The 27,079-nt window shown below is 47.6% G+C and overlaps 2 protein-coding genes across 2 annotated transcripts in view; one reads left to right on the plus strand and one right to left on the minus strand.

Annotated features, from left to right (window-relative positions):
* Nucleotides 1-2,537, plus strand: part of OSGEPL1 (O-sialoglycoprotein endopeptidase like 1) — a 9,232-nt gene extending 6,695 nt beyond the window's left edge. The window contains 4 exon segments of the mRNA XM_023762113.1: nucleotides 550-582; nucleotides 585-688; nucleotides 789-860; nucleotides 2,282-2,537. Coding sequence (XP_023617881.1) covers nucleotides 550-582; nucleotides 585-688; nucleotides 789-860; nucleotides 2,282-2,360 — 288 coding nt within the window. The 3' untranslated portion in view covers nucleotides 2,361-2,537.
* Nucleotides 2,538-4,666: 2,129 nt separating this feature from the next.
* Nucleotides 4,667-27,079, minus strand: part of ANKAR (ankyrin and armadillo repeat containing) — a 37,756-nt gene continuing 15,343 nt past the window's right edge. The window contains exons 9-22 of the mRNA XM_006098394.3: nucleotides 26,469-26,573; nucleotides 24,013-24,254; nucleotides 22,852-23,020; nucleotides 21,820-22,061; nucleotides 21,072-21,225; nucleotides 20,399-20,560; nucleotides 19,331-19,437; nucleotides 17,301-17,423; nucleotides 14,282-14,440; nucleotides 13,075-13,192; nucleotides 11,892-12,001; nucleotides 9,110-9,306; nucleotides 6,408-6,454; nucleotides 4,667-4,975 (exon numbers count right to left, since the gene is read on the minus strand). Of these exons, the coding sequence (XP_006098456.1) occupies nucleotides 4,728-4,975; nucleotides 6,408-6,454; nucleotides 9,110-9,306; nucleotides 11,892-12,001; nucleotides 13,075-13,192; nucleotides 14,282-14,440; nucleotides 17,301-17,423; nucleotides 19,331-19,437; nucleotides 20,399-20,560; nucleotides 21,072-21,225; nucleotides 21,820-22,061; nucleotides 22,852-23,020; nucleotides 24,013-24,254; nucleotides 26,469-26,573 (2,183 nt within the window). The 3' untranslated portion in view covers nucleotides 4,667-4,727. The remainder of the gene's footprint in view (nucleotides 4,976-6,407; nucleotides 6,455-9,109; nucleotides 9,307-11,891; nucleotides 12,002-13,074; nucleotides 13,193-14,281; nucleotides 14,441-17,300; nucleotides 17,424-19,330; nucleotides 19,438-20,398; nucleotides 20,561-21,071; nucleotides 21,226-21,819; nucleotides 22,062-22,851; nucleotides 23,021-24,012; nucleotides 24,255-26,468; nucleotides 26,574-27,079) is intronic.

Here is a 27,079-nt window from a genome sequence, read left to right on the forward strand (position 1 = left end):
GGATATCAAGGCGATCGTTCTTACAGGATTGTTTAAGAAAAAGTGCTTATAAGTAAAAACTCCAGGGTCTAAGGCCGTGGTCGGCAAACCGCGGCTCGCGAGCCACATGCAGCTCTTTGGCCCCTTGAGTGTGGCTCTTCCACAAAATACCACGTGCGGGCGCGCATGTACAGTGCGATTGAAACTTCGTGGCCCATGCGCAGAAGTCGGTTTTCGGCCTGGGCGAGTCTATTTTGAAGAAGTGCTGTTGATATTTGGCTCTGTTGACTGATGCGTTTGCCAACCACCGGTAAGGTATTGTACTCTGACTGTCCTTAGAAAAAGGTCAGAGGGAAAGAACACAAAAACGAGAGGAGCGATTCCACGCTGATGTGAAGTGTTCTGTGGTATTTTTCTTCAGATCGTTATTCTGCAGGTGTTTCACCCGCCCGTCGCCATCTGTCAGACGTGGTGTTTGATTGCATGCTGCTGCCGTTCCCAGGTTAGCTGCCAGCCTGGCTGACGTCCGTACGTGACACCTGTTCCTCTTGGTCTTCTCGGTTCCTCCAGGTTGTGTCTGGAGGAGTTGCCAGCAACTTCTACATCCGAAAATCCGAAAAGCTCTGGAACTTGTAACAGACGCCACCCAGTGCGCCCTGCTGTGTCCTCCCCCCCGACTGTGCACGGACAACGGCGTGATGATCGCGTGGTAAGCCCTGGGACACGCGTGCCTCCCTCAGCACGAGGTCGATATGGACCGCCTTTCTTTACCTCGGGGCTGCTCACGCTGTGCGATGATCCTGGTCTAGGAACGGGATTGAGAGACTGCGCACCGGCGTGGGCATTTTATACGACACAGAAGGCGTCCGCTACGAACCGAAGTAGGTGGCACCCTTCCTATCTTTACGCAAAGCTGCATTATCAGAGTCAAAGCCGGGATGTTGCTTTTATGTGTGAGGTTTTCATTGATCTTCTGGTTACATTCATTTCTTTCATGAACCTTTCATGAACCTTATAAGAACTATGTTTGCTACAATTTCAAATTACAAAAAATCTGACAGGTCATAGGTTAGAAACAGGTGATGGGTAAGGGGATGGATTCCTTCATTTGGAAACAAAGTGGAAACCAGGTCCCTGGCCTGCCTTTTGCAATGTCACATCCATCTCGGAACCAGCGAGGATGCTGGGAAACGGAGGGAAGTGTGCACCAGGCATCCTGGTGGGGACTGGGCTGTGTGTGTGCTCTTCCCCGTGCAGCTGAGACGCGGCCCAGGCAGCTGCTCTCTGCACGCCTTCCTCTGTCTCCAGGGTCAGAGCTCCAGCGAGGAGTGCGGTTTGTCCGTCTGTCACCAAGTTCTGGGCTCAGTTAATCCTGGACTCATAAATCCGCGAAGGATGGTTATGTTCCCTGACCTAACAGTTCTGTGTCTACATTGTTTCATCTGATGCTTTAAACTTCTCCGTGTTGGAGTCCTTCACTGTCGCTGCATGAACCAGACTCTTAGGGCTGATTATAAATGAGCAGAGTTAGCTGGTGGTGGCAGAACCGCCCCCCGGCCCTGCCCCATGTCTATGGCCCAGCCTCTGGTGGAATCCACCGTCTGCTGCAGTGGTGCCTCCCCTGGCAGTGTGGAGGCTGGGGACGGTGGCTTTCTCCAGGTTGGGTAACAGTGAAATAGCAGAAATCAGAAGCCAGAATCATGAACTAAGGAAGAACAAAGAAAGAGGGTCGGATCTCGGCCTCTCCTGCCAGTAGTGACCGAGGAAGGCAGACAAGGAGCAAGCCAGGTGGTGACGCCTCAGAGAGGAAGCAGTGGGAACCTGGGGGATGGGTAGGGTAGGAAGGGGTGCAGGTTTGCCTTCAGCTACAGGTGAACTATTTCGCCTTCTTAGCTTTATAGAGAATCATAAGACTTTTTTTGTTATTTTCCTACTTCATTTTAAGTTTTTATTTATTTACAGTATTTGAGATGTGTAGAATTATTTCTTTCAAAACATCTCAATCCCCAAAGTCATTGGGTTGTATATATTAAATATGTGTAGCTTTTTAGAAATGTCAAATATACCTCAAAGTGGTTTTAAAAAGTCTCCAAGTTTAGATTTATTAATGGAACTGGCCTTTCTTCACCCATTATTCTGGTTTGAGATCCTATTTGTTTTTATTTAAGAGCTACTACCACCTGGGATTAATTATAAATTAGATATGTATGTTGTTAGAATTCTAAGCACACAGTCTGTAGAACGAGGGACAGAGGAGGAAGCCAATGTTTGCAGTAACGTGATTTGTCTGATTCTGATGCAGATGTCCTCTGGGGGTGGATATATCCAAAGAAGTTGGAGAAGCCGCCATAAAAGTTCCACAATTAAAAATGAAGATCTGAGCCCGGCCGGCGTGGTTCAGTGGTTGGGGTCGACCTAGGAGCCAGGAGGTCCTGGTTCAATTCCCGGTCAGGGCACAGGCCCGGATTGCAGGCTCGATGCTCAGTAGGGGGCGTGCAGGAGGCAACCAATGATTGACGTTTCTCTCTCTCTCTCCCTTCCTCTCTGAAATCAATAAAAATATATTTTTTTTAAAAATGAAGATTTGATTTGTGCTTTTCAAAAATCCCTAAAGGTAATATTTCAACATTTCGGTTTGGATTTTTGAATATCAAATTGTAGGAGATACGTAATATTGCTCATCAAGACTTCTGTTATTCCTTCTCTTGCGTTTGATGTTTAGCACCTGCTCTCTTGAGAGATTAGCAGTGTTATGGTCGTATAAGAGAACATATGTTTTTAAATCAGAAACCACAGGAGAGCACCTGGGGGGGGCAGGATGCGCTGATGCTGCAGGTAGAGAACCGGCCCTGCAGGGAGAAAGGCGGTGGCTCTGCTGAGTTCTGGCCCGTGTGTGCAGGCCTGGGTCTTCCCCCCTTTCTCATGTCAGAGCAGGGGGAGCTTTTTTAGGGGAGCAGGCGGGGGTGGGGAGGAGGAGGGGGGCTTCTGCTGAAACATTAGCCTGACTTTCCCAATGAGAGAAGAGTTTTAGAAAGGGAGCCAGGCCAAAATCGTGTCAATCACAGAATTCTAAAGACAAAAGGTAACTTTGGCGAGCGGAATGTCTGTTAAGTATAAACATACCTGTCATACAGGTATGTTCTCTGGAGCAAACACAATGTGTCTACGTTTCTGAAAACCCATCCGAGATTTTAACAAGTGGCATGCAAGTAATTTCTCGTTGTGCATTGTACTTTTAAAAAAATTCCTCTATTGTTGAAAGTATTACGGTGACCCCTCTTTTTCCCAATTGACCTCCCCTCCCCCCCGCACCGGCCCCTCCCAGGCCTTCACCACCCTATTGCACTGCACTTTTCAGTTGACCACATATATTTATATCCATCATTTGAGGAATTTTATTCAGTTGATGAAAGTGTATGTGACGAAAAGGGTTTGGTTTTGTTTGGGGATGATTTCCTTGAATCTGGAACTTTGTACTGCAGGTGTCCTAACGGCCTGTCCCCTTCCCCCTGCCTGGATTAGAGTGACGTTAACTGTAAGGACATTGCTATCGAGTGTTCGATGTCCTTTGGGAGATCTCACCAGGAGCTTTTATATGATGTCATCCATGCGGGACAAGGTGTTAACTGTCTAGGCCAGTGGTTCTCAACCTTCTGGCCCTTTAAATACAGTTCCTCATGTTGTGACCCAGCCATAAAATTATTTTCGTTGCTACTTCCTAACTGTCATGTTGCTACTGTTATGAAGCGTCATGTAAATATCTGATATGCAGGATGGTCTTAGGCGACCCCTGTGAAAGGGTCGTTCGACCGCCAAAGGGGTCGCGACCCACAGGTTGAGAACCGCTGGTCTAGTCAGTGACTTGCTGTATGGAGAGACTAGGAGGTAAGGATACAAATACAGTGACAAGACTCCTTACTTGGTCCTGCCTTAAAGGCACTTCCTTCAGGGAATTCCATGAGTAACTCTCCCGCCCCCGCCTCCACGTGGTCCTGAGCCACAGGGGAGCCCCCCTCCGTGACACCCCGGAGGAGGCCCTCAGCGTGGCGGTGGTCGAGGCGGCCGCCACATTTCTCAGCCACACGTTTGTACCCGATGGTCGTGAGCTCAGGCTTTTCTTTTTAAATAAATGTTTAAAGGCATACATTTCGGGTGTGAGAAGCCTCATGCGTTTGTGGTATTGATCCTTCGATGCCTCCAGGCATTACCGTGAGCGTGACCCTGTGGGCAGCGTCCCAGTTTAAACGTCTTTACAGCACGTGACACAGGTACCCACGATGCGGCCGGCCAGCGGCTCTGCTCTGGTGTCAGTGCAGGCCTTCCCTTCCGGAAACTTCTACTCATCTGTTGAGACCAGAATCTGACCTGGTTTAACCCGGGAGACAGGCTGAGGGCGATCTGCTAAGGGTCGACATCAAGAACCCCCATTAGAAAAGATGACGCAACTATGTTACGTGCATTTTACCACAATTACAAATAAAACACTTCGCCCTGGCTGGGGTTGCTCAGTGGATAGAGCGTCGGCCTGCGGACTGAAGGGTCCCAACTTTGATTCCGGTCAAGGGCACAGGCCTGGGTTGCGGGCTCCATCCCCAGTGTGGGGCGTGCAGGAGGCAGCCGATTGATAATTCTCATCATGGATGTTTCTCTCCCTTCCTCTCTGAAATCAATAAAAATATAACAACAAAATTAAAATTAAAATGTTTTAAAAAGTTGCTCAGGAATCCGTTCACACTGAAATGCGTTTATTAACCTTCTGCAGGCTCAACGTTATCTTTCTGAACGTGTTTCCCAAGTTCGCTCAGCAATACTATTCTTGGTCTTGACACTTGGATGACATCTGAGGACGTTGCAGATGCAAAGGAAAAAATGTTATGAGACACAGCGGACTTTTTGGAGGTTTTGAAGAGTCCCATGAAGTTAGTTACAGGAGGCAATAAGGTCAAGGAATCTCGGGGTTGAATTTTCGGTCTTAGCTTTCTTCGGTGCTCTCTCCCTAAGAAGTAAGAGCCACAGGTAAAGGTCTGAGCCTCGGGTTATCGCCACAGCCTCCTTCCCTTAGTTCTGCATCGTTCCGCTTCCTTCCCATTCCAAACACACGAAGAGACAGCTCAGCAGCGTCCAGGCTTTCATGTCACCAGGCAAAACCCCGGGGCAGCCACACATATGGTGGCCGACTTTTTACTGTGCCAAGTTGGCACTAACAAAGGACCAAATGTCAACTGTTTTAAATATGCTTTTGTGAAAGAAGGGATAGTGTAACACCAAAAGACAGTGTCAAAGGCGTTCTCTCAAAGGGATGGCCTTCCCCTTGAATGACATTAACTTTGTCCACAAACTCTCTCCATTGTCCACATCTTTTCCTATGTCGCCACACACCTGCAAAGGCGTCATCAGCCTGTGCCTGGCACCCAGGCTGTTTGGAAATCAATACTAAAGTAAAGAAAGAATGCGGCTGACGAAGGAGCTGTGCCCGCACCAGACATCCTTTCACCCCGATAGTCGGAAATACAGCCTCCCCTCCGCCCACCTCTTGCTTCCCGCAGATGGAGTCAATGAGGCTCGTTCTCCTCCTCTTGTTCTCTCTCCTCTTCTCTCCCTTCCCACCTGTGACGGGAGCACAGGGACCTCTGAATGGCCCACCCTTGCTTTCCCCTGTGGGGCAGTGACCACACCGAGCAAGACGGAATCTGGCCCTCCACCAAGCACACTCGAGCAAGCACTAAGCTAAACGTGAAATCAACAAGCCGTTTTTCCTGGCCTCTGTCTACGGGGCCGGCTGGGTAGCATTATCAGATCTGGACTTGGGTCTCCAGGGCATCCCCCCACTGTGTGTGACACTGTACGGAGGATAAGGGAAAGGTGGGCTGTGCCCTAGGAATTCACGAGACAAGGTGTACACGGCACAGAACAATAGCAAGGGCGTGGCTGAGTCATACTTACTAGGTACTAGTACGTGCTGTTTCCGTAACGACCTAGCACTGTGCGTGGCTTGTGAGAAAGGGCGAAGGAGGAGGAGTTCCTGCCGACTGGTGTTGGGAAGGAAGGCCGTAAAGTGTCAGCCCGGCCGGTGTGGCTCAGTGCCTGAGCGCTGACCTATGAGCCAGGGCACATGCCCGGGTTTTGCGCTGGATCCCCAGTGTGGGGTGTGAGGCAGCCAATCAATGCTTCTCTCTCATCATTGATGTTTCTATCTCTCTCTCCCTCTCCCTTTCTCTCTGAAATCAATAAAAACATATTTTTTAAAAAAGAAATGTGTCACATTGGCTTATCCATGGGAAGATATGTTAGGTGTACAGCATTCCAAACAAACGCTTGCAGGTCGCCTTTTCAGTAGCCCCGCCTTTTAGAATTTTTATACATGGAACAAAGGATTACAGAGTGCCAGGGCCAGAAGGCACCCCGGAGAGAAAAGAAAAATCAATTACCTTTTCTGGAGAGAAGATTTATGCATGGCCCTCCGTTTTTCTCCAGACTGAAAGGGAAAACATTTTCGTCAAACTAGAAACATATAGAGAGGCTGCGTAGCACGTTCCACATCTAGTGGTCTAACTTATTCAGGTCGCCGGTAGTGTTTTATATTCATTGACTCACTCAGCACACTGGAAACACTGAATCTGCTTGAAGGGATCGAGGAAAGCTTTGGGGGCACTTGGGCCGGGTTTTGAAGAAAATAGGTCTTCAGGGGGATGCAGTGGGGCGTGCCCCGGGCAGAGGGGAGGGGTGAGGGATCACAGTGCTGAGAACAGCACAGCAGGGCGGCCAGAGGCACTGCATAGTCTGCTGTGCTTAGAAGTAAAGGTATCTGGGACGTGATAGGAGACGAGGTTGGAGAATAAAGATCAGGCCATTCTGTGTATTAAGAATGAGAACATGTAGCCGGGCTGGTCGCTCAGTGGTTGAGCATCGCCCCATGCACCAAAGGGTCGCTGATTTGACTCCCGGTCAGGGCACATGGCCAGGTTTGAGCTCCATCCCCAGCAGGGGGCGCGCAGGAGGCAGCTGATTGATGTTTCTCTCTCATCAATGTTTCCCTGTCTCTTCTACCTCTCCCTTCCTCTCTAACAAATCAATAAAATGTGTTTTAAAAAGAATGATAAAATGTCAACTTTAAAGTAATGGGGTACCAGTGAAGTGTTTTAAGTCAAATAATAACGTGTACCTGAGTTAATGTGTGTGTGGGGGGGGGAGGTGCTGTGGCTTAAAAATAAGTATTATTTTAATCACCATCCTGTACAGATAACCTGTAAATGTGGTATTGCAAAAACATCCTGGTAATAAAATGCAAGTCTTGATTAAAGTTAAGAGATAAAAGTGTCATGAATGCATTCCTGATTACTCTGATGAGGAACATTTGCTGTTTCCTCCTTTAATGAGGCAACTTCATGGCTACTGGGTGGTAATGAAACCAGCTAGTGTTAGTCTCCTCTGTTCTCATGGCGGGTCCGTTAACCATGTCTCCCTCCACACTTCAAAATGGACGCGTCCAAGGGCTCCTCTACTATCCCGTTCTTGGTGTGGATGGGGGCATGGGAACAGAGAAGAGGTAGACACTCAAATCAAACAAACAAAAAAGCTGTTATGATCCAACCACGATCGATCTATCTCTGTTCCCGGCAGTGCTATCAAGGAACGTTCTGTGGAAGGACATGTTTATCATCCCAAAGTCCCCAGGCTTGTCTCAGTGATCTTTTCACGCCTTTCCCATCGTGTTATGTAAACCGCACTCCTTTTCAGGGTTGTTATAAAGCGGACAGTCCATGTAAACGCTCTAAGGCAGTGGTTCTCAACCTTCTGGCCCTTTCAATACAGTTCCTCATGTTGTGACCCAACCATAAAATTATTTTCGTTGCTACTTCATAACTGTAATGTTGCTACTGTGATGAATCGTCATGTAAATATTTGATATGCAGGATGGTCTTAGGCGACCCCTGTGAAAGGGTCGTTCGACCGCCAAAGGGCTCGCGACCCACAGGTTGAGAACCGCTGCTCTAAGGAGGGTGCATAGCACTATTGGTGATGGGTTAACTGTTATTTGCCCAGCAGTTTCACCATTCTGACCAGTTTACCGACTTTTTATAATCCTGAGAGTTGAGTGTTTACAACGACAGGGGGTGCCATTCGCCTCAGTCCTCTTAGATTTGTGTAGTTACTACAATTCCCCAGCAGATGGCAGACAAGTGTCCTGAGGGAGGGTTTTCATTTTTGTTTTTTTAAAAAATAATTCCCAAAAAGTTGCCTTATGGACTAGCTGAGGGAGGGACTATTAAATAGTAGTTCCGTCATTTATCCTAAATTATTTCCAACCAGCAAACATTACTTTCTAACGCTGTCAATGATAGCCATTGCCATTTCGATGTCCCTGGCTGTTTAGGTACAATTAGGGAAAGCGCTTTAGGTGTCCGTTTTCCACAGCATCGCAGGTACCGTGACTCTGAGGAGGCCCTCGGTTTTCTCTATTCTTAACCTTGATGTTTAGAGCCAAGCCGGATCCCTCTCCTCTGTGATTGCAAAGTTCGTAACACATCCTGCCAGGATCGTTGCCTGCGTGTGAGCAGCGCGGCTTGCACAGGAGGCTTGTGATCCAGCTCACTCCCAGAAGGAACCGTGCCTGGTGTCAGGCGCCTCTCCTCTCTCTTTCAGAAACATAAGTTCGCGATGAAACTCCCACACGGGTGCGAAACCCTCGGAATAAGTGCCGGTCAGCCTGTGGTGCGACTCCGACCACCAGGCCGGGTGTGACCCCGCTTTGGGTCATTCCCGAAGTCCCACTGGAGGCCAAGTTCCCGGCGGTGGTCCTCAGAACTCTCAAGTGTACCCCAGTCCACCCCAAAATGGCTTCCTGGATCAGACATGGAGGCAACCAGGCTCCCCAAAACTTTTCTGAAATTCGAATTACCCTGGCCAGGCAGGAGCCCCAAGCTGCGGCTGCATTCGTGTCTGCACTCGCTGCTGCTCGGGGAGAAGTGAAACAGGCTTTGGCGATGGACGTTCACAATGCACTTGTCCTTGGGTGTCTGAGGCACAGATTCCTAGCACGCGGAGTGCCCTGCTCTGACCTTCCTTACACTCGGTAAAAGCTCCTCTATCAGTCACCTCACTCCTGCCCCTTCCCGGATGCGCACCATACCTTAAGGAAGGGAGTCCCACTTTTTGCTGCATTCTAAATTCCTTCAAGAACGCCGGGTTAATACTGGCATCTCTGCTGATGCTGTTTATTATTCGAAGGAACTGATTCGGCTTATTCCTGCACTCGCTCAGCAGGATGCGGAAAGCAATCGCGTTGTAGGTCAGGTAGCCGAGGGCGCAGGAGCAGGCTGTGCGCACCTGCAGGAGGAAGACACAGTCCGTCACCAGTGAGCTCTGCTCTTAAAGGGCCCACGCCAGCGCTCAGTAGATACAGGACAGTCCCTGGAGCTAATGCCAGCACATGTGCATGCCAACCGATGGCAGCAACAGCCATGCTTTTATTTATTTATTTTTATTTACTTATTTACTTTTATTGATTTCAGAGAGAAAGGGAGAGGGAGAGGGAGATAGAAACATCAATGATGAGAGAGAATCATGGATCAGCTGCCTCCTGCATGCCCCACACTGGGGATCAAGCCCACAACCCAGGCATGTGCCCTGATCGGAATTGAACCCGGGACCCTTCCGTCCACAGGCTGACGCTCTATCCACTGAGCCAAACCAGCCAGGGCTCACGGCCAGGTTTTTATTATTTTTTAAAATAATTATTTCTTGTTGAACGTATTACATATGTCTCCTTTTTTTCTCCCATTGACCCCCTCCAGCCCCCCCCCAACCCCCACCCCCAGCCCACCGGCCCTCACTGCCCCATTATCTGTGTCCATAGTCACAGCCAGGCTTTGAGAGGGGGTGTCAACTGCCATTGGTTTCTAGTTGTTCTCAGTCCTGCCTGCATTTTAGAATCACCAGGAGGTTTTTGTTTTCGAGGGTGGAACCTGGGCCTGTAAGTTGTTGAAGTGCCACAGAGGATTCTAAGGTGCAGCCAGAGGCAGTGGCCCTCAGTCTTGCTGGTGCATCACTGTCACCTGGATAGCTAGCTATGAACATGACTCAGCCTGGGGTCCACCCCCAAAACCGATTTTATTATCTTGGGGTACAGCCTAGACATTATGATTTTTCAAAACTGCTTAGGTGACTGTCATAGGAAACCAGGTAAGAGCCTACAGCAGGGGTCCTCAAACTTTTTAAACAGGGGGCCAGTTCACTGTCCCTCAGACCGTTGGAGGGCCGGACTATAGTTTAAAAAAAAACTATGAACAAATTCCTATGCACACTGCACACATCTTACTTTGAAGTAAAAAAACAAAACGGAAACAAATACAATATTTGTATTTGCATGTGGCCTGCGGGCCATAGTTTGAGGACCCCTGGCCTACAGCATAAAAGTAGGTTAAAATTAATGCACTTGGGACATGGCCAGTTTGGCTTAGTGGTTGAGCATCGGCCTATGGACTGAAGGGTCACGGGTTTGATTCCGGTCAAGGGCGCATACCTGGGTTGCAGGCTCGATCCCACTTGTGGAGGCAACCAACCGATGTGTGTCTCTCACATTGATGTTTCTCTCTCTCAGTCTCTCCCCCTCCCTTCCACTTTCTCTAAAAAAATCAATAGGAAAGAATAGCCTCTGGTGAAGATTAACAACAACAACTAATAATAATAATAATAATAATAATAATGTGCTCGGGAAAGCAACTACATTTTCCTTTGGCAAAAACAAGCAAGAACAAGCATCAGGCTACAGGACACAGGAAAAGTCCTTTCTTTCCTGGAAGGAAATAGTCCCCTCTGCCTGTGACCTTGGGATAATGAGGCTATGATTAATTATTAATCATAATTAATAAATATGATTAATTAACATGTACTGCTGGGCAGTTCTTAGGAAAATCTGTTAGTGGTGGCCTAAGAAATGTCATGAAGTAAATATGAACCCCGCCCTTGCTGGGTACCAGAAGCTGACACACTGGGCTTGCCATTGGCATCTGACTGCCCAGGCATCTTCCACGCCTGGACAGCGGTTCTCAGTACGTGGTCCCTGGAACAGTCGCTTCGGCTCCTGGGAACTTGTTAGAAATAAATGCACATCCTGGGGCCTGCACAGAGGTATTGGATGGGAAACTCTGGGAATGGAGCCCAGCCATATGGCGTAACAGGTTCCCCTGGGAGCCCCAGTGCACCCCAATGTTGGAGAAGCACTGCCTTAGATCTTGGGGGGAAGCGCAGGGGAACACTCAGAGGCAAACCACCACTGGCCAGCCTCGCCTTCCTCACACACCCATCCTCATCTCGAACCCTGCTTGGCAGAGGAGGAAAACTGTCCAATGGATTCCACTTTCACTCATTCCAGAGAATCACAGAAATGACAGTGAAGTCATGAAATGGTGTGGGATAGTGTAATTACAAGTTCGGTATCATCAGTGTACTCATTGGTAGACTGAATCTTAACTATCAAAGATAAAACAAGTTTTCCCATGTTGTGGGGATGGGAATTACGGGTGGCGGGTATAGTTCTAGAGAAACCATCTCAGGCTGTGTTAGGAACATGAACTGTTCTGTAACTCCGTCAACCTGTGGGGAAATCAGCCCACAGAGATGAGAGGGAGGCAAATTATAGTCTCAGAACATTCTGTTTTAGAATTACTTGATGTTTGTTTGTTTTTAAATATATTTTTATTGATATCAGAGAGGAAGGGAGAGAAAGATAGAAGCATCAAGGATGAGAGCGAATCATCGATCAGCTGCCTCCTGCACGCCCCACACTGGGGATGGAGCCCGCAACCCGGGCATGTGCCCTGACCGGTAATCAAATCGGGACCTCCTGGTTCATAGGTTGATGCTCAACCCCTGAGCCACGCCGGCTGGGCTAACATTACTTTTGATTTTACCTCTTCTTTTCCGGAGTACAGATGGTAGCAGAGCCGCTGGACTGTCCCTAATGAGGCAAACGCCGCTGGAATCCCAGCTCTGGAGTGAGCCAGGCTGGCTATTAAGTTCCCTACAAATTAAACGAGAAAAAGGCTTTGTGCTATGGACAAGCTGTGCTCTTGGTTATCTGCACATAATATTAAAAACGTCTGAGTCATCAGACATGTCTGCTAATGAAGTGCTGAGAAAAAGTATTTATATTTAGAATAAATTTTCCCCCACATTATGGTCTGGGTTCCTGTCACAAACAGCGCAAGTGAAGCAGGTTACGTAAGAGAGGGGACGCCTGAAAGTCCGAGGTTTTCTTCCCAGGACATCACGTCGAGGTTCCTCTGCTGCCTTCACGTAGCCCATTTCAGCTAAAGAGCAAATACCTTATTTATTTATTTATTTGTTTGTTTGTTTGTTTATTTATTTACTAGGGGTCCAGCGCTAGAAATCGCGTGAGGAGGTGCCCCGCCTCCCGCTTCCCGCTGGAGCGCCAGGCCCGAGAGGTGCTCCAGCACCTCCTGCTGAGCGGTCCTTATGGCGTGAGGGCATGACGTCCATTTGCATATGAGCTTTTTATTATTAAGATTTCTGGTAGTAGTTCCTCCATTGGGCTGTTATTCTGCTACTGTTCCATGTCATGTTGAGAGTGATATATGAAGTCAATGACTACTTATTGATCATCTGGGGAGTTGGATCTGGACTCGATACAGTAACGTGGTTAGCATGGTGTCGAGACCGCTCTTTGGCCCCCTTGTCTTGCTGTACCACAGATCAGTGTAGGGAACCCTTCACTGTTAGCAAAACATGTGTCATTGGTCAAAAGGAAGCCAGACGCAGGGGCATCGGCACAAATCTGTCGCTACTGTCAGTCAGTGTGTGCATGCTCTTATGGTAGCTCAGAGTTGAATTCTCATTTTGAATTCTGGAAAAAAGAAGGAAGGGTTTGAAAATGTAGTAAATAAAAAAAGGCCGTGTTCAGAGTTTCTGCTCCTCGTTGGGGTGCAGAATAGACGGGCATGTTCCCCTGTGGGCCCAGGCTTCCAGCTGCGTGACAGAGTGTCGGGCTGATTTCTTTACTCGGGCTCAGGTTACAGAAACGTGTTTGCACAACTAGCTTTAGGCGGCTACAATTAGATGCTAGTCATTTCTTACCTGTCAAGACAATCGTGGTGGACTGAAGGGAATACAGACTATCAATCAGAATAGTAACTCCTCTTGAAGACAAAGTGATATGGTCCACATCTATGATGACTTTAGCTAATATAATAATCTACAAACAAAAAAGAAGCAAAGAATCATTGAGCATCTTCTACTCAGCCTCGCTGATTAAGCTTTTATTAACGCATTGATTGATTGATTTGGTACATCTCAGGGAGGTAAGAGGAGTAATTTGGCATGATTGACTAGAAGAGAAGCAAAAAAGAAAAAAAGAAAAAAAAGGGAGGGGGGAGAAAAGGGAGGGAAGCAAGAGGCAGGAGTAGGAGTTAGAGTCCTTGGCCCTATCTGGTCATTTTAGTGACCATGGGAGGCCATAGTATTCTTTCTACAACGTTTGTAACTTTTATATCCTTGAAGTAGGGTTCATATGAAAAGCTTCTCGCCCCAGCCAGTTTGGCTCAGTAGATAGAGCGTCAGCCCAGGAACTGAAGGGTCCTGGGTTCGATTCTGGTCGAGGGCATGCACCTTGATTGCAGGCTAGATCCCTGACTCCGGTTGGGACTTGTGCAGGAGGCAACCAACCAATGTGTCTCTCACACATTGATGTGTGTGTGTGTGTGTGTGTGTGTGTGTGTGTGTGTCTCCCCTCTCTCTAAAAAAAAATTCAATGGGAAAATATCCTTGGGTGAGGATTAACAAAAATAAAAATAAATAAATAAATAAATAATAACTTTAAAAAAAGAGAAAGAAAATACTTCTCCTAAAAATCATAGGGGAAAAAAGAAGAGGGAGAATAAGACAGAAGAACCCAGATACGTCTAGCTGTCTCGGGTTGGAGCATGAGTGTGGTCAGCTAAAGACCCTGCAGTAGAACTCTTGTGTTGGATGCCATGTTGCGCTATTTCCTTATCAAACGCAGGTGACGAAAATACCTCTACCTGCATATCCACCCAACTGCATTTTATAAACATCAGGTGATGTATAAAGGCAAAACTTCCATTCTAACTTGTAAAGTTCCATATAAATGAAGAAATCCTCACAGGTAATGTGTTTTGTTTTTCTAATGATGTGAAAGGGGCTGGTGTGAAAACGACTGTGAATTTTACAAACCAGGAACCACTTTTCCAGATCCAAACTTTTTTCTAATGTTCAAGTTTTCACTAACACGACACCCATGGAAACGTCAGCTCCGATGTCACACCTGAAATGCTGCCATCGCCTTCTCGGTTTCAATGGTTGATTCAAGAAAAGGTTCAAAGATGGACAGGGTCATTATTCCATTTTCCAAAATTAAATATTGTTGAAAGACGTCATTGAAGGCAAAAAGGGTTAACGCATAGCCTGCTCTTAAGCGGATGTCCTAGAAACAGGAGAGACATGAGTTATCTTTAGCCACTTCACTTACCATGTTATCATGGTCAGAGGGTTTCATTCTCGCCTGTTAAAATATATTGCATTCTTACCTCTAGGAGTAAAATAGGACATTGATGTATTGGCGAGAATAGATAATAGTTACTCCAGAATGTTATTGAACAGAAAAAATAGAGGATTAGGTTGTGGTATCAGGTAGAAGAAAAGAGGAAAAATTAATTTTTAAAGGGAATGTTAGATTACTGGTTATGCAACCGATTATCTAAATGGTAACAGGAAACGCTGTAATTTTATTTTCCCTTGACTATTTTGTTTTAACATTTTTTCCCAACATTTCAAAGTGGAGTTAATAAATCAAAACTTCCCTTGTACAACAGGCTATCTATTGCATATTATGCATTGTGGGACGATTATCATCTCTTAAAATAAGCTCATTTGTAAAATTCTTTTGTATTGTATTCTAAAAGAGAAATTTTAAATAAAAGTGATTTACTTCTTAAAATCACATTTTAACATTTTAGGGCTGGGAAAAGAGCAAATAATAATTTTCCTTTAGAGACCATCTGCTTGCCAAGGATGAACAAGTATGGTAGGTTTTCCAGATAGGCCCAAAAGATAATCTTATGACTAAGCCTTATTTTTAACATTTTATTTGAACAGTATTAGAGAGAGAACAATTAATCTTAGTGAGTTTTCTTCTGCCACTATGAGTTATCATATAAAAATGCCATATGTACACACTGAAAAATATTTACAGATAAGATTAGATGATCCCTGACATTTGATTTAAAAATAACACAGGGATGGTGAATAGGTAGATAGAGGAAATAAGATTGACCATGAGTTGTTTGAAATTTTTCATAATAAAAATTATAGATACACAAAGTGGTCACCTGGCCGTAGGCAAGAAGAAAGGTATTAGGTTTAAAGAATAGGGTCCGGTCCAGCCAGCGTGGCTCAGTGGTTGGCATTGACCTATGAACCAGGTCACGGTTCGATTCCCAGTCAGGGCACATACACGGGTTGCAGGCTCGAGCCCCCGTGTGGGCTGTGCAGGAGGCAGCTGATCAGTGATTCTCTCTCATCATTGATGTTTCTATCTCTCTCCCTCTCCCTTCCTCTCTGAAATCAATAAAAATATATTTTTTTTTAAAAAAAAAAAGGGGGATAAGGTCCAGAGAGTGAAGCAGGTGGTTGGGAGGGAAGGGGAACGGAAGTGAAATGGGCAGGAGGAGAAAAGGGAGCAGAGAGCTGTCCCTGAGGAAGAGGGTGTGAGACGGACAGGTGGCAGGAAGAGTAGAGAGGGAGAAAGGCGGCTTTGAGAGGCAGACATGAATGCGGACTCCTCACCCTATTATTCTCCAGGTCATTAAAGCGAACTGCATCTTTTGTGCACCACAGTGAAGTCCAATTACGTACCGAAAAAAACTAATGCAGTGACAGCTCTTCTTTCCCCTTCCCAGATCTCTCAGAGCGGAGAGAGGCGTGGTCGGCAATGTTCTTCCCTCGCCGCCAAATGTACTGTAGGTCACAGAGGACCCGGAGTTTTTCTAGGGTGAGTGCTATTCACGGTGTGGCCCACGGGCCAGCGATAGTCCACGAAATGGTTGCAACAGAATTCCAGAAACTGAGAATAAGCATTTTAAAGACATGGGTCTTTCTTACAGTTAAATACCAGTGGAAGAAGGAGGGAATTAAAAAAATAATCACCATCAGGTCAATGCCACCGTAATCCTGTTGATCCGCGCATGCTAAAATCGATGAGCAAAATACAAGGCAAAACAGAATATTCGCATGGCCTCGGGGCGTCTCATCTGAAGGTATGTCTTACATATAAAGGAAAAAACAGTAACTTCACAGACACCGCTCTGACCAAGTACCCCAAGTTCGCACTGCCAGTCATAAGACACATCAGTGTCGTGTACCTGCTGGGAAGGTGAGTGAAGAAAACCGTGTCATTGCTACGGTGTCCTTGCCAAAATGCGTCGCCTCAGTTTAATCATAAGAAAACATCAAAGGAGTCAAATTGAGGGGCAGGCCACGAAACAACGGGCCTGCACTTATCAAGATTGTCAAGATCAGGCAAGACGTGGAACCCTGAAATCCCAAGGCCTGCGCTTCACAGATGGCAGGAGACTAAAAAGAAAGACGCGACGACGAGATGCAATGTGGAATCCCTGACTGGGTTCCGGGACTGAAAGAGCACTTTGTGAGGAAATAGGCAACATTGAAATCAGGCCTGCAGATCGGTTCATAGTAACGTGTCAATGTTCATTTCCTGGTTGACATCAGGGAAACGGGATGAAGGGTATCCCAGGACACTCAGTATGGTTTGGGCAAATTTTTGGGAAGTCTAAAATTATTGCAAAATATAAAGCTTTTTTTAATATATATAATTAACAGATCAGTGGGGGAAAGTTATTCCTTCATCACAAGTAGACTGAGAAGCACCATTCTAGAATATTGCAGAAGCAGCAGACCACAGAGGGTGGTTGAAAGTTCATAAAATTGGGTCAAAGATTTGATGCATTCCGGATAGAAGAGATTGGGTGATTTTTTTGTTTTGTTTTTGTTTTGGCTTGACCCAACACATAAAACTGCTACATTTCAAAAATGAAGTGTGCTAACTGTGAGAAGTGTGGGACAGGATCATTCGACCAATACAAACTAAGGGCCTCCCTGAGAGATTTCCCATTTCTGAAGTAAGGCGCTTGAACCCCGCCATGAAGAAGACTTGGCAGTTATTTGAGGAGGTTGTCTCAAAACCTTCTTCTAAATGACCGCTGATATTTGTAAGGGGATCACCTTATCCTGGGCATTATGACCGCTGATATTTGTAAGGGGATTACCTTATCCTGGGCGTGCAAAAGGAAGAGGACATCCGCATACTTGAACCCTTCATTTTCTTGCAATTCCTTCTGCAGCAATTTATTCCTCAGGACAATGCAGGCCAAAGAGAAGGCCACCTCCACCTGGACACGTGGATTTCAGAGGTTATTTTTCACTCACGGCTGATCCACTGGCATTTTTTATCAGGCAGACATTGATATGGGATGTACTAATCTGAAGATACTGTAAAACCCATGGATCCCAGCTCTCACTGGCATTTACAACTTTGGGAGGAATGTTCCTTATGGGTTTCAAACAGCGGGGGAAAGGTCCTGCTGCTGTGTGCTGGGCACAGGTGTATCCCTTCTTTATCTAAATTAAAAAAAAAAATTTCCTGGCATGGGCCCGGCCTGCGTGGCTAGTGGTTGAGTGTCAACGTATGAACCAGGAGGTCACAGTTTGCTTCCCGGTCAGGGCACATGCCCAGGTTATGGGCTCGATCCCCAGTGTGGGGCGTGCAGGAGGCAGCCGATCCATGGTTCTCTCTCATCATTGATGCTTCTATCTCTCCCTCCCTCTCCCTTCCTCTCTGAAATCAATAAAAATATATTTTAAAAAATGAATTTCCTGGCAGGGGTTAAGCTGTTTTGAACTGCTTATCAGATACCGGCCTGGGCGTTGTGAGCCTTTCTGGACCGCCTGTGAGGTAAGCAGAGCCCTCGGAGGAGCACTGAGAGTTGGCCTCCGTTTCTGGGGTCATGATTTGAAGTCCTTTAAATGATGTAAACGAACCTGGGTACTGCGAGGATGCAGTGGTTACGCTTTTAGGAACTACACTCTGCATTCCTATGAAAAATGTTACGGGTTTGAAAAGCACGACTGTTGCAGAAGTATTTCATTTACTATAGAATTTTATTTGCGGGAAAGTATTGAAGTGTATCTCTGTTCTGTTTTAACAAGTTTTAAGAGCTCATTGAGAATCGATACTGAATTATAGGTAGGTGCCATTGATGTGAAAACTCTTTTGCCATGAAAATGCATGATTAAAAATAAAAATGTACTTTACGTGGCATTTTCCATAGTCTTACGAAATGTATTGGTACTTTGAAAGTCAGTGTAGTTTTCACTATAATTCAAGCCAAAAACATCGCTAGCATGAGCTCCTTCCTTCTTTTCCCTAATCCAACTCCCATCTATAATAATAAAAGTATAATATGGTAATTAGATCAGACAGCTGAACGACCTTCTGGACAACCTTCTGGACGAAGCCGGGGCTGGGAGGGCTGAGCCACTTGCACGAATTTCGTGCATCGGGCCTCTAGTACAAACATAATCTCTTTCATAGCCAGAAAAGCCACATAACTCAAAACATCTTTTCTGGTAACAAACACGTTCCTTAAAAGAAATAATGTGATGTTTACTTACATATTTTCCTCTTTGGTCATTTCTATTTTCTCATTTCCAATAGAGCCCATACCAAGTTTTGAAGAGAAAATGTGTTCTTGGTTGCTACCATTTCCTGCCTGGCCAACTATCGATGTCCTGGATTTGCAGAGCTTTAGGAAGGGGTTGGAGTAGATGTGCACGTCATCTCACTAAGGGCGCTCTGCTAGCGGTCAGTGAGGGAGTGGACGGCTCCTCCACAGCTCGTAGTGCTACTTGGCAACGTTTACTTTGAGGAACAGAAGGTGGGGCTGTTTCGTGGGCGTAGCAACGACAGGATTCACTTAGAGTTGAGAAACTTTGCTACCTACAGCCCACATCCCTGGGACCCCCACCCAGTCTTTAGCAACCAGTGTCTGAGGACGCAGGGATGAAATGCTGGGAATCATCCCTGAGGAGGACACAGACGTTCCTGTTTTGAAGAAATATTTTAATAAAATTGACGATCTTTGTAGCAACTTTTTTGTGTGAAACCTCTAGAGTTTTGTTTAGAAGTTTCATATCTGCATTGTACTCGCGAACTTGCAAATGATACCATTTAATCTTAAAATGTCCCATTTATGTTACTTTTTACCGCGTGGGAAAGAGCCCCTACAGCCTCACGCACCTTGATGCTCAGGGACGGGTGGCTCCTCAGCAGCTGGATCAGCACCGGGAAGGCGTTTTCCTCCACCATGAACTGCTGGCTGATGGGGTTGCTCGTGTGGGCGACACCTGGAAGACGCCACATCATGAGATGTTTTTCCATCTTGGCAAGGGCGGTGTGCTTGGCTGACGGAGCGCCCTGCACCACACGATTAGCCAGCTCGGCCCCCTCGGCCTGGGGGTGCGCGGAGCTGCGGCTGCGGGCTCTGGGCCCTTTGGGAACAGGACCTCTAACGGTCCGGAGGCTGTGGTCCAGGTCTTAGCTGATGGCTTACGCGGGATCTCTGGGACCAGAGGGAGCGCACAGCTCTTCTCAGCGAAGGTGTGTGTGCTCGAGAGGAAACGGGATTCTCTCTGGGCCAGAGACGCGCTCATGAGCACCAAGCCAAGAGCTGGACACACCGAGTCACCCGGGAAAGGCGACTCTCACGGACACAGCGCGTGGCTCGTGCTGAGTTCCAAAGCCCCTTCCGGCTTAGGCCACTGGGCACAGACTCCAGGGGTGCTGTCCCCCTCAGGGATCTAAACTTACTGAAAAGCAAATAAACACCAGTGGATGTGTCCTCTTGTAAAAGAATATGATGAGTAAATGACAAAAGGGAATGCTATAGCGACACCGATTTAACCTGAATTAAGTTTTTAAAAGGCAAAGTGAAGTGGAAAATCTACTTACTATTAGAAGTGGATACAATTTTCTAAGTCACAAAACAACAAAATTATAAATATTAGACTATCAAGGAACAATAATGGCTGCCATTTATTGAAGAATTATTACGTGCCAGGTACTTAAGCTTATGATGCTACAGTTTGATTTTATAAAAATGACTAGAGGAATATTCTGGTTGAAATCTCTAACCAGAGTGCAAGAACAGAACCTATGTAAGAAATTGAGCTTCACCACTTGTCCTCAGTCAGGTCTTGGAGAATTAGAAGCGCAATATCTACATTAAACATGGCGGCGGGCTCTGGCAGTGGGCCGAGAGGAAGGGAAGCATCTCGATGGTCTGAACACCGAGGAGGGGTCACGCACCGATGCACATGGACCCCACGGCCCGGATGACGCTCAGGAGCGTGCCCTCCGCCAGCTTGCTGATCCTCAGCAGGCGCACCAGCGGCGCGATGCCGTTCCCCTCGCAGATCTGGTTCTGGTGCAGCCGGCTGTCCTTGCTCAGGGCGATGACTGCTTCGCCTCCTGGAAAAGAAAAGCAGGCAGCCCGGCCAGCGTGGCTCAGGGGTCGAGCATTGACCTATGAACCTGGAGGTCACGGTTTGATTCCTGGTCAGGGCACAGGCCGGGGTTGCAGGCTCGATCCCCAGTGTGGGGCGTGCAGGAGGCAGCCAATCCATGATTCTCTCTCATCACTGATGTCTCTCTCTCTCCCTCTCCCTTCCTCTCTGAAATGAATACAAATATATTTAAAAATAAAATAGCCCAGCCAATGTAACTCAGTGGTTGAGCACCGACATATGAACCAGGAGGTCACGGGTTTGATTCCCTGTCAGGGTACAGGCCCGGGTTGCAGGAGGCAGCCGACCAATGATTCTCTCTCATCATTGATGTTTCTCTCTCTCTCTCCTCCTTTCCTCTCTGAAATAAATAAAATCAATAAAAACATATTTAAAAAAAAAATAAAATGAGAAAGCAGGCAGCACGCCGGAGCCCAGTGCTCACGGGTCAGAGCTGCGCCTGGAAGGCAACTCACCAACGTACTGCATCTTCGCCGACGGCGACAGGAGCATGTTGATGATGAAGTTGTACCCGATCTGCTCGGCCATGTACTTCTGCTGCTTCAGCGTTTGTCCCGCCAAGGCCCAGAGTGCCACAGCCCCTTGTTCCTTCACGCTGATTTCAAAGGCCTATTTAAGAGAAAATCCGTTCATTCAGTGAGCACGTGTTTACTACTGTAGGAATAGCCTGCTTTTATATATATTATATATATTTTATATATATTTTTTTATTGATTTCAGAGAGGAAGGCAGAGGAAGAGATAGAAACATCAATGAGAGTCATTGCATGGCCCCTTAGTGTGGATGGAGCCCACAACCCGGGCATGTGCCTTGACCAGGAATCGAACCGTGACCTCCTGGTTCATAGGTCAATGCTCAATCACTGAGCTGTTTTAATATATTTTTTATTGATTTCAGAAAGGAAGGGAGAGGGAGAGAGAGAGAGAGAAACACCAATGATGAGAGAGAATCATGGATAGGCTGCCCCCTGCACGCCCCCACTGGGGATCAAGCCTGCAGCCCGGGCCTGTGCCCTGACTGGGCATTGATCTTTGACCTCCTAGTTCATAGGTCGATGTCCAACCATTGAGCCAGGCCGGCATGGCTGGAACACCCCATTTTAGAAAACGTTTATTCTAGGGGCTTCAGTTTTCTTTGCACTGAGCTCAAGTCAATAGTGAATACTGTGGCTAAGGAAAAGGACACTGGGCCTCCCGTTCCTACCTTGAGGAGCTTGAGGAGGTATTTACTCAGGGAGTTTTCCAGAAACGCTCTCTGGATGGACGGGTTGTAGCTGGCCAGGGCCTCCACGGCCATGGCGCCCTTCACCTGCACGCTCAGCTGCTTCCCCTTGAACAGGGCCACCAGCGGCGGGATGACTCCCTCGGCCGCCAGCGCGTTCTGCACTTCCTTGTTGTCGCGGGCCACCTCCGCTATGGTGGCCGAGGCCACGGCCTTCAGCAAGTCTGCGGGGGAATTCAAGAGCCAGTCAGGTACGTCTCTTAAAAAGCAAGACTATGAAGACACAGCAGATTCGCTTCTCCTGTTGTAAAGTCAAATGTGGACAGTGTATACGGCCCGCCGGCGTGGCTCCGTGGTTGAGTGCCGACCTCTGAACCAGGAGGTCAGGGTTTGATCCCCGGTCAGGGCACAGGCCTGGGTTGCAGGCTCCATCCCCAGTGGAGGGCGTGCAGGAGGCAGCCAATCCATGACTCTCTCTCATCACTGGTGTTTCTCTCTCTCCCTTCCTCTCTGAAATCAATAAAAATATATTAAAAATAACAATAATAGCCCTAACCGGTTTGGCTCAGTGGATAGAGCATCGGCCTGCGGACTCAAGGGTCCCAGGTTCGATTCCGGTCAAGGGCATGTACCTTGGTTGCGGGCACATCCCCAGTGGGGAGTGTGCAGGAGGCAGCTGATCGATGTTTCTAACTCTCTATCCCTCTCCCTTCCTCTCTGTAAAAAAATCAATAAAATATATATATATTAAAAAAAAAAAAGCCCTGACCGGTTTGGCTCAATGGATAGAGCGACGGCCTGCAGACTGAAGGGTCCCAGGTTCGATTCCGGTCAAGGGCATGTACCTTGGTTGCGGGCACATCCCCAGTAGTGGGTGTGCAGGAGGCAGCTGGTCGATGTTTCTCTCTCATCAATGTTTCTAACTCTCTATCCTTCTCCCTTCCTCTCTGTAAAAAATCAATAAAATATTTTTAAAAAAATAACAATAATAATAATGCACAAATAGAGGCTCACCCGAGCTGGAGCTCAGGAAATTGATGAGATACTGCATGCCCTTGTGGTCCCTCACGGCTCGCTGGTTGCTCTCGTTGCCCATGCACAGGACCCGGATGCAGTTCATGACGTTCACCAGCACGTTCTCGATGTCCAGCTTCAGGAGGTTTATCAGCGTTGGGATCCCGTTCTGAAGGAGAACAGCTCGCTTAATCCCAACGGCCTTCATCTGAGCGGCAGGCAGCCTTCACTGAGAGCCACACGTCTACAACCCGCTGCAGATGCGACCCGTAAACGAAGATGTCTACTGACATGGCACCCGGCGTGGCAGGGACCACAGCGCTGAGAATAGTGTGGGCTGTACTGTGAAGGTGAGTATTCTACAAACGTATTATAGCTTCCTTCAGACCCAAATCAATCGAGGCTGCCAGTTCGCTGTAACATTGAATAACATATCGAGAAAGTAGAGCAACTGCCGAAGATCCGTTGAATACAGAGCCCGTTTGGAAATCTGTGCCACTGCAGGTGTGCTCATTACTGGCGATTGTATCTGCGCAAAATAGATTGTTGTTTTTAAATGTGAACAGCATTTCCTAATTTTAAATGGAGGAAAGAAATCATGGAAGAGTACTCAAGAAGCCCTCGCCGGTTTGGCTCAGCGGATAGAGCGTCAGCCTGTGAACTGAAAGGTCTCAGGTTAGATTCCGGTCAAGGGCACAGGCCCGGGTTGTGGGCTTGATCCCCAGTGGGGGACTTGCAGGAGGCAGCCGATCCATGATTCTCTCTCATTATGGATGTTTCTATCTCTCTCTCCCTTTTCCTTCCTCTCTGAAATCAATAAAAAATATATATATTTTTAAAAAGAGTATTCAAGAAGATCAGACACAGGAAGGCAACCTCACTTCCAATAAAGCGAGGCAGCCTCTGCGATGTGAGCCATGATGCATGAGTAGGAGGTGTCCACGGGGGGAGAGCACCCCCCCCCCCCACTGGCCACAGACAGTGCAGGCAGAGGACAGGTGTCCACAGTGAGGGGCTCTGCCTTGAGGGGACCGGAGAAGGAACTCAGCTCTCTGTCCGGGACAACGGGGATGGGTGTGCGGGGCAGCGGGCCCTGTTCTAGCTTCTTCTCGATGAGGGAATGACTGGCCGTCGGAATGATGCTCCCCGACGGGCACTCACGTGTTTGGCGATGACCTCCTTGTTCTCGAGCTGCGCGATGTCGTACAGGATGACGGCGCAGTGCGAGTGCAGCTCGGGCTCCTCGGACACCAGCAGGCTGATGAGGACCGGGATGCCCCCCGCCTCCACGATGGCGTGCACCACGTTCGCGTGCGTGGAGATGTTGCTCAGCAGCCCCGCCGTCTTGCACAGTAGCTTCATCTTGGAGCCTTTTAACAGGTTGATTAAGGCGGGAATGGTGCCTGCAGCAGAGATCAGAAAAAGCATGGATTATTTTGTGACCACTTGTAGTCCATGGATCATAATAAGATTTAAATAATGCTTATGGCCCTGGCCGGGTTGGCTCAGTGGTTGAGCCTTGACTGGTGGACTGAAGGGTCCCGGGTGTGATTCCAGTCAAGGGCACATGCCTGGGTTGCGGGCTCAATCCCCAGTGTGGGGTGTGCAGGAGGCAACCGATCAATGATTCTCTCTCATCATTGATGCTTCTCTCTCTCTCTCTCTCTCCCTCTCCCTTCCTCTCTGAGATCAATAAAAACATATTTTAAAATAAATAAATAAATAAGTTTATGGACATTGACATGTAAATAATTAGCAAATAACTCTATAACATACCGATACAGTTATTCCTGAAAATGACATGCATGCACTTTTCTCTCTTGTCTATAATGTAGAGAGCTCTCACTGTTCACACATTTAGTGCTCACATAGCACGGGAACATACATTTCCGATTGGTAACCCTAAGCCAGTGATGGCGAACCTATGACACGCATGTCAGAGGTGACACGCGAACTCATTTTTTTGGTTGATTTTTCTTTGTTAAATGGCATTTAAATATATAAAATAAATATCAAAAATATAAATCTTTGTTTTACTATGGTTGCAAATATCAAAAAATTTCTATATGTGACACGGCACCAGAGTTAAGTGAGGGTTTTTCAAAATGCTGACACGCCGAGCTCAAAAGGTTCGCCATCACTGCCCTAAGCCATCTTTGAAACACTGAATTCTGGCATAAGATCATGGACAAATTCATTCTCTGAGCTGCTGTACAGGGGAGTACGTGTTGTTGATTGCACCCGGTGTGTGAGGCAGTGTCTGTGCAGGTATGTGAGCACTGTATTATGTTTCACCCGTATTGTGACAAGCACCTGAAAAACAACCTGAAGTAAAAGCAAGCTTAGCCTGAGTGAGGAGAACTGGCCCAGGAATCATGGGGCCTGGTGGACACAGGAACTCGGGCTTCAGCTGACGGCTTGTTATATCAGTTCTCTGTGAAAGGAAACAGCACAGCCGCCCGGCCGGCGGGGCTCAGGGCTTGAGCACCGACCCATGAACCAGGAGGTCACTGTTTGATTCCCGGTCAGGGCACAGGCCCGGGTTGTGGGCTCCATCCCCAGTGTGGGGCCTGCAGGAGGCAGCCGATCCATGATTCTCTCTCATCATTGATGTTTCTATCTCTCTGTCTCTGAAATCAAAAGAAATATATATTTTTTTTAAAAAGATGCCCTAACTGGTTTGGCTCAGTGGATAGAGCGTCGGCCTGCTGACTGAGGGGTCCTGGGTTCGATTCTGGTCGGGGGCATGTACCTTGGTTGCCGGCACATCCCCAGTAGAGGGTGTGCAGAAGGCAGCTGATCGATGTTTCTCTCTCATCGATGTTTCTAACTCTATCCCTCTCCCTTCCTCTCTGTAAAAAAATAAAATAAAAAAAATATTAAAAAATAATAAAAAATAAAAAGAAAACAGCACATTCCACCCCAAACACAAAATGCTGGCGAGTATAATAGGCACAATTCGGGCTTTGTTTATTTGCCTGAAATGTAATCTCCCCCGTGGCTTGTTTATCTGTGGTTCACTTTTACACGTGGAACGTTGGCACGCGTTTTTAGGAGCACATATAGGGACTCCCCAGAGTAACTTTCTCACCCCCTCGTTCGACAAATGTTTCTGAGCACCTCGTGCGCGTTCAATATTCACGTGAGAGTACTGGCCACCGTGGGACAGCGCCGGCTGGACATTCCCATCAATTTAGAAAGTTCTGTCGGACAGGGCTGTTCTCCAAACAACCCCAGGAGGTGGGGGCCGGTTTATTAGCGAGGAAACGAGGCTTAGGGAGGGCAAGCAGCTAGCCTACGTCTGCAGGCAGAGCTGCCTGCCAGCCCAGGGCAGCCGCGGAGCCCGCAGAGGCAACTTCTCATTTAAAAGGCGAACCATGTCAATACGGAACACAGATAATTTCTAAGCAAGAGCAGCAAATCCGAGCAGCAGCGTGGTAACTTCCTATCATTGCTAAACTTGCATGTTTTTAGAGAACGGGGATTTCTGTCGTTATTTGACCCTGTGCAGGGCCCACGGGAAAAAGAAAAATGGATCTTAAAGGGATCCACTGAATGGAATAGAGCCCCCGGCAAGACACAGCAGAAGCCAGCGCCGGTTCATCCACTGTCCTCACCTGCGTCCAGAATGCACCGCCAGTACTCCTCCTTGGCCAGGCAGATCACCTCCAAGGACATGACCGCCATCATCTTCCGCTTATAGCTCTCGCCCTGCAGCATTTCTGGCGGGAGCCACAGGAAACACGTGTTAGCGCTTTACAACAAGAAGGGCACGGGCTGACTCTGCTTCTGTCGAGGCCGCGTGCAGCCCGGAATTGAGATCCCCCCCATCACCACCATCGCCTCCATTCAAGTCCCTCTGCGTGTGGCCTTCTGTGAGGTGCCGAACACATCACGTACCCCACGCTCTTTGAGGGAGAGGGACACAGAAACATCAACGAGGAGAGAGAATCATGGATCGGCTGCCTCCTGCAGGCCCCACACTGGGGATGGAGCCCACAACCCGGGCCTGCGCCCTGACCGGGAATCGAACCGTGACCTCCTGGTTCAGAGGTCAACGCTCAACCACGGAGCCACACGGGCCGAGCAATAATTTTCTTCTTTTATTTCACCTCCAGCTTCGTTTTCTTCGGACCTATTGGGAATCCCGCATCCCCCACCCTCTCCGCCCCCTTGGCCTGGGCACCGTTTCCATTCCGGACAGGCCTTCGCTGTCATGTTTGACATC

This window comes from Myotis lucifugus, unplaced genomic scaffold (genome assembly GCF_000147115.1).
Source record: "Myotis lucifugus unplaced genomic scaffold, Myoluc2.0 scaffold_234, whole genome shotgun sequence".
Classification (NCBI taxonomy): domain Eukaryota; kingdom Metazoa; phylum Chordata; class Mammalia; order Chiroptera; family Vespertilionidae; genus Myotis; species Myotis lucifugus.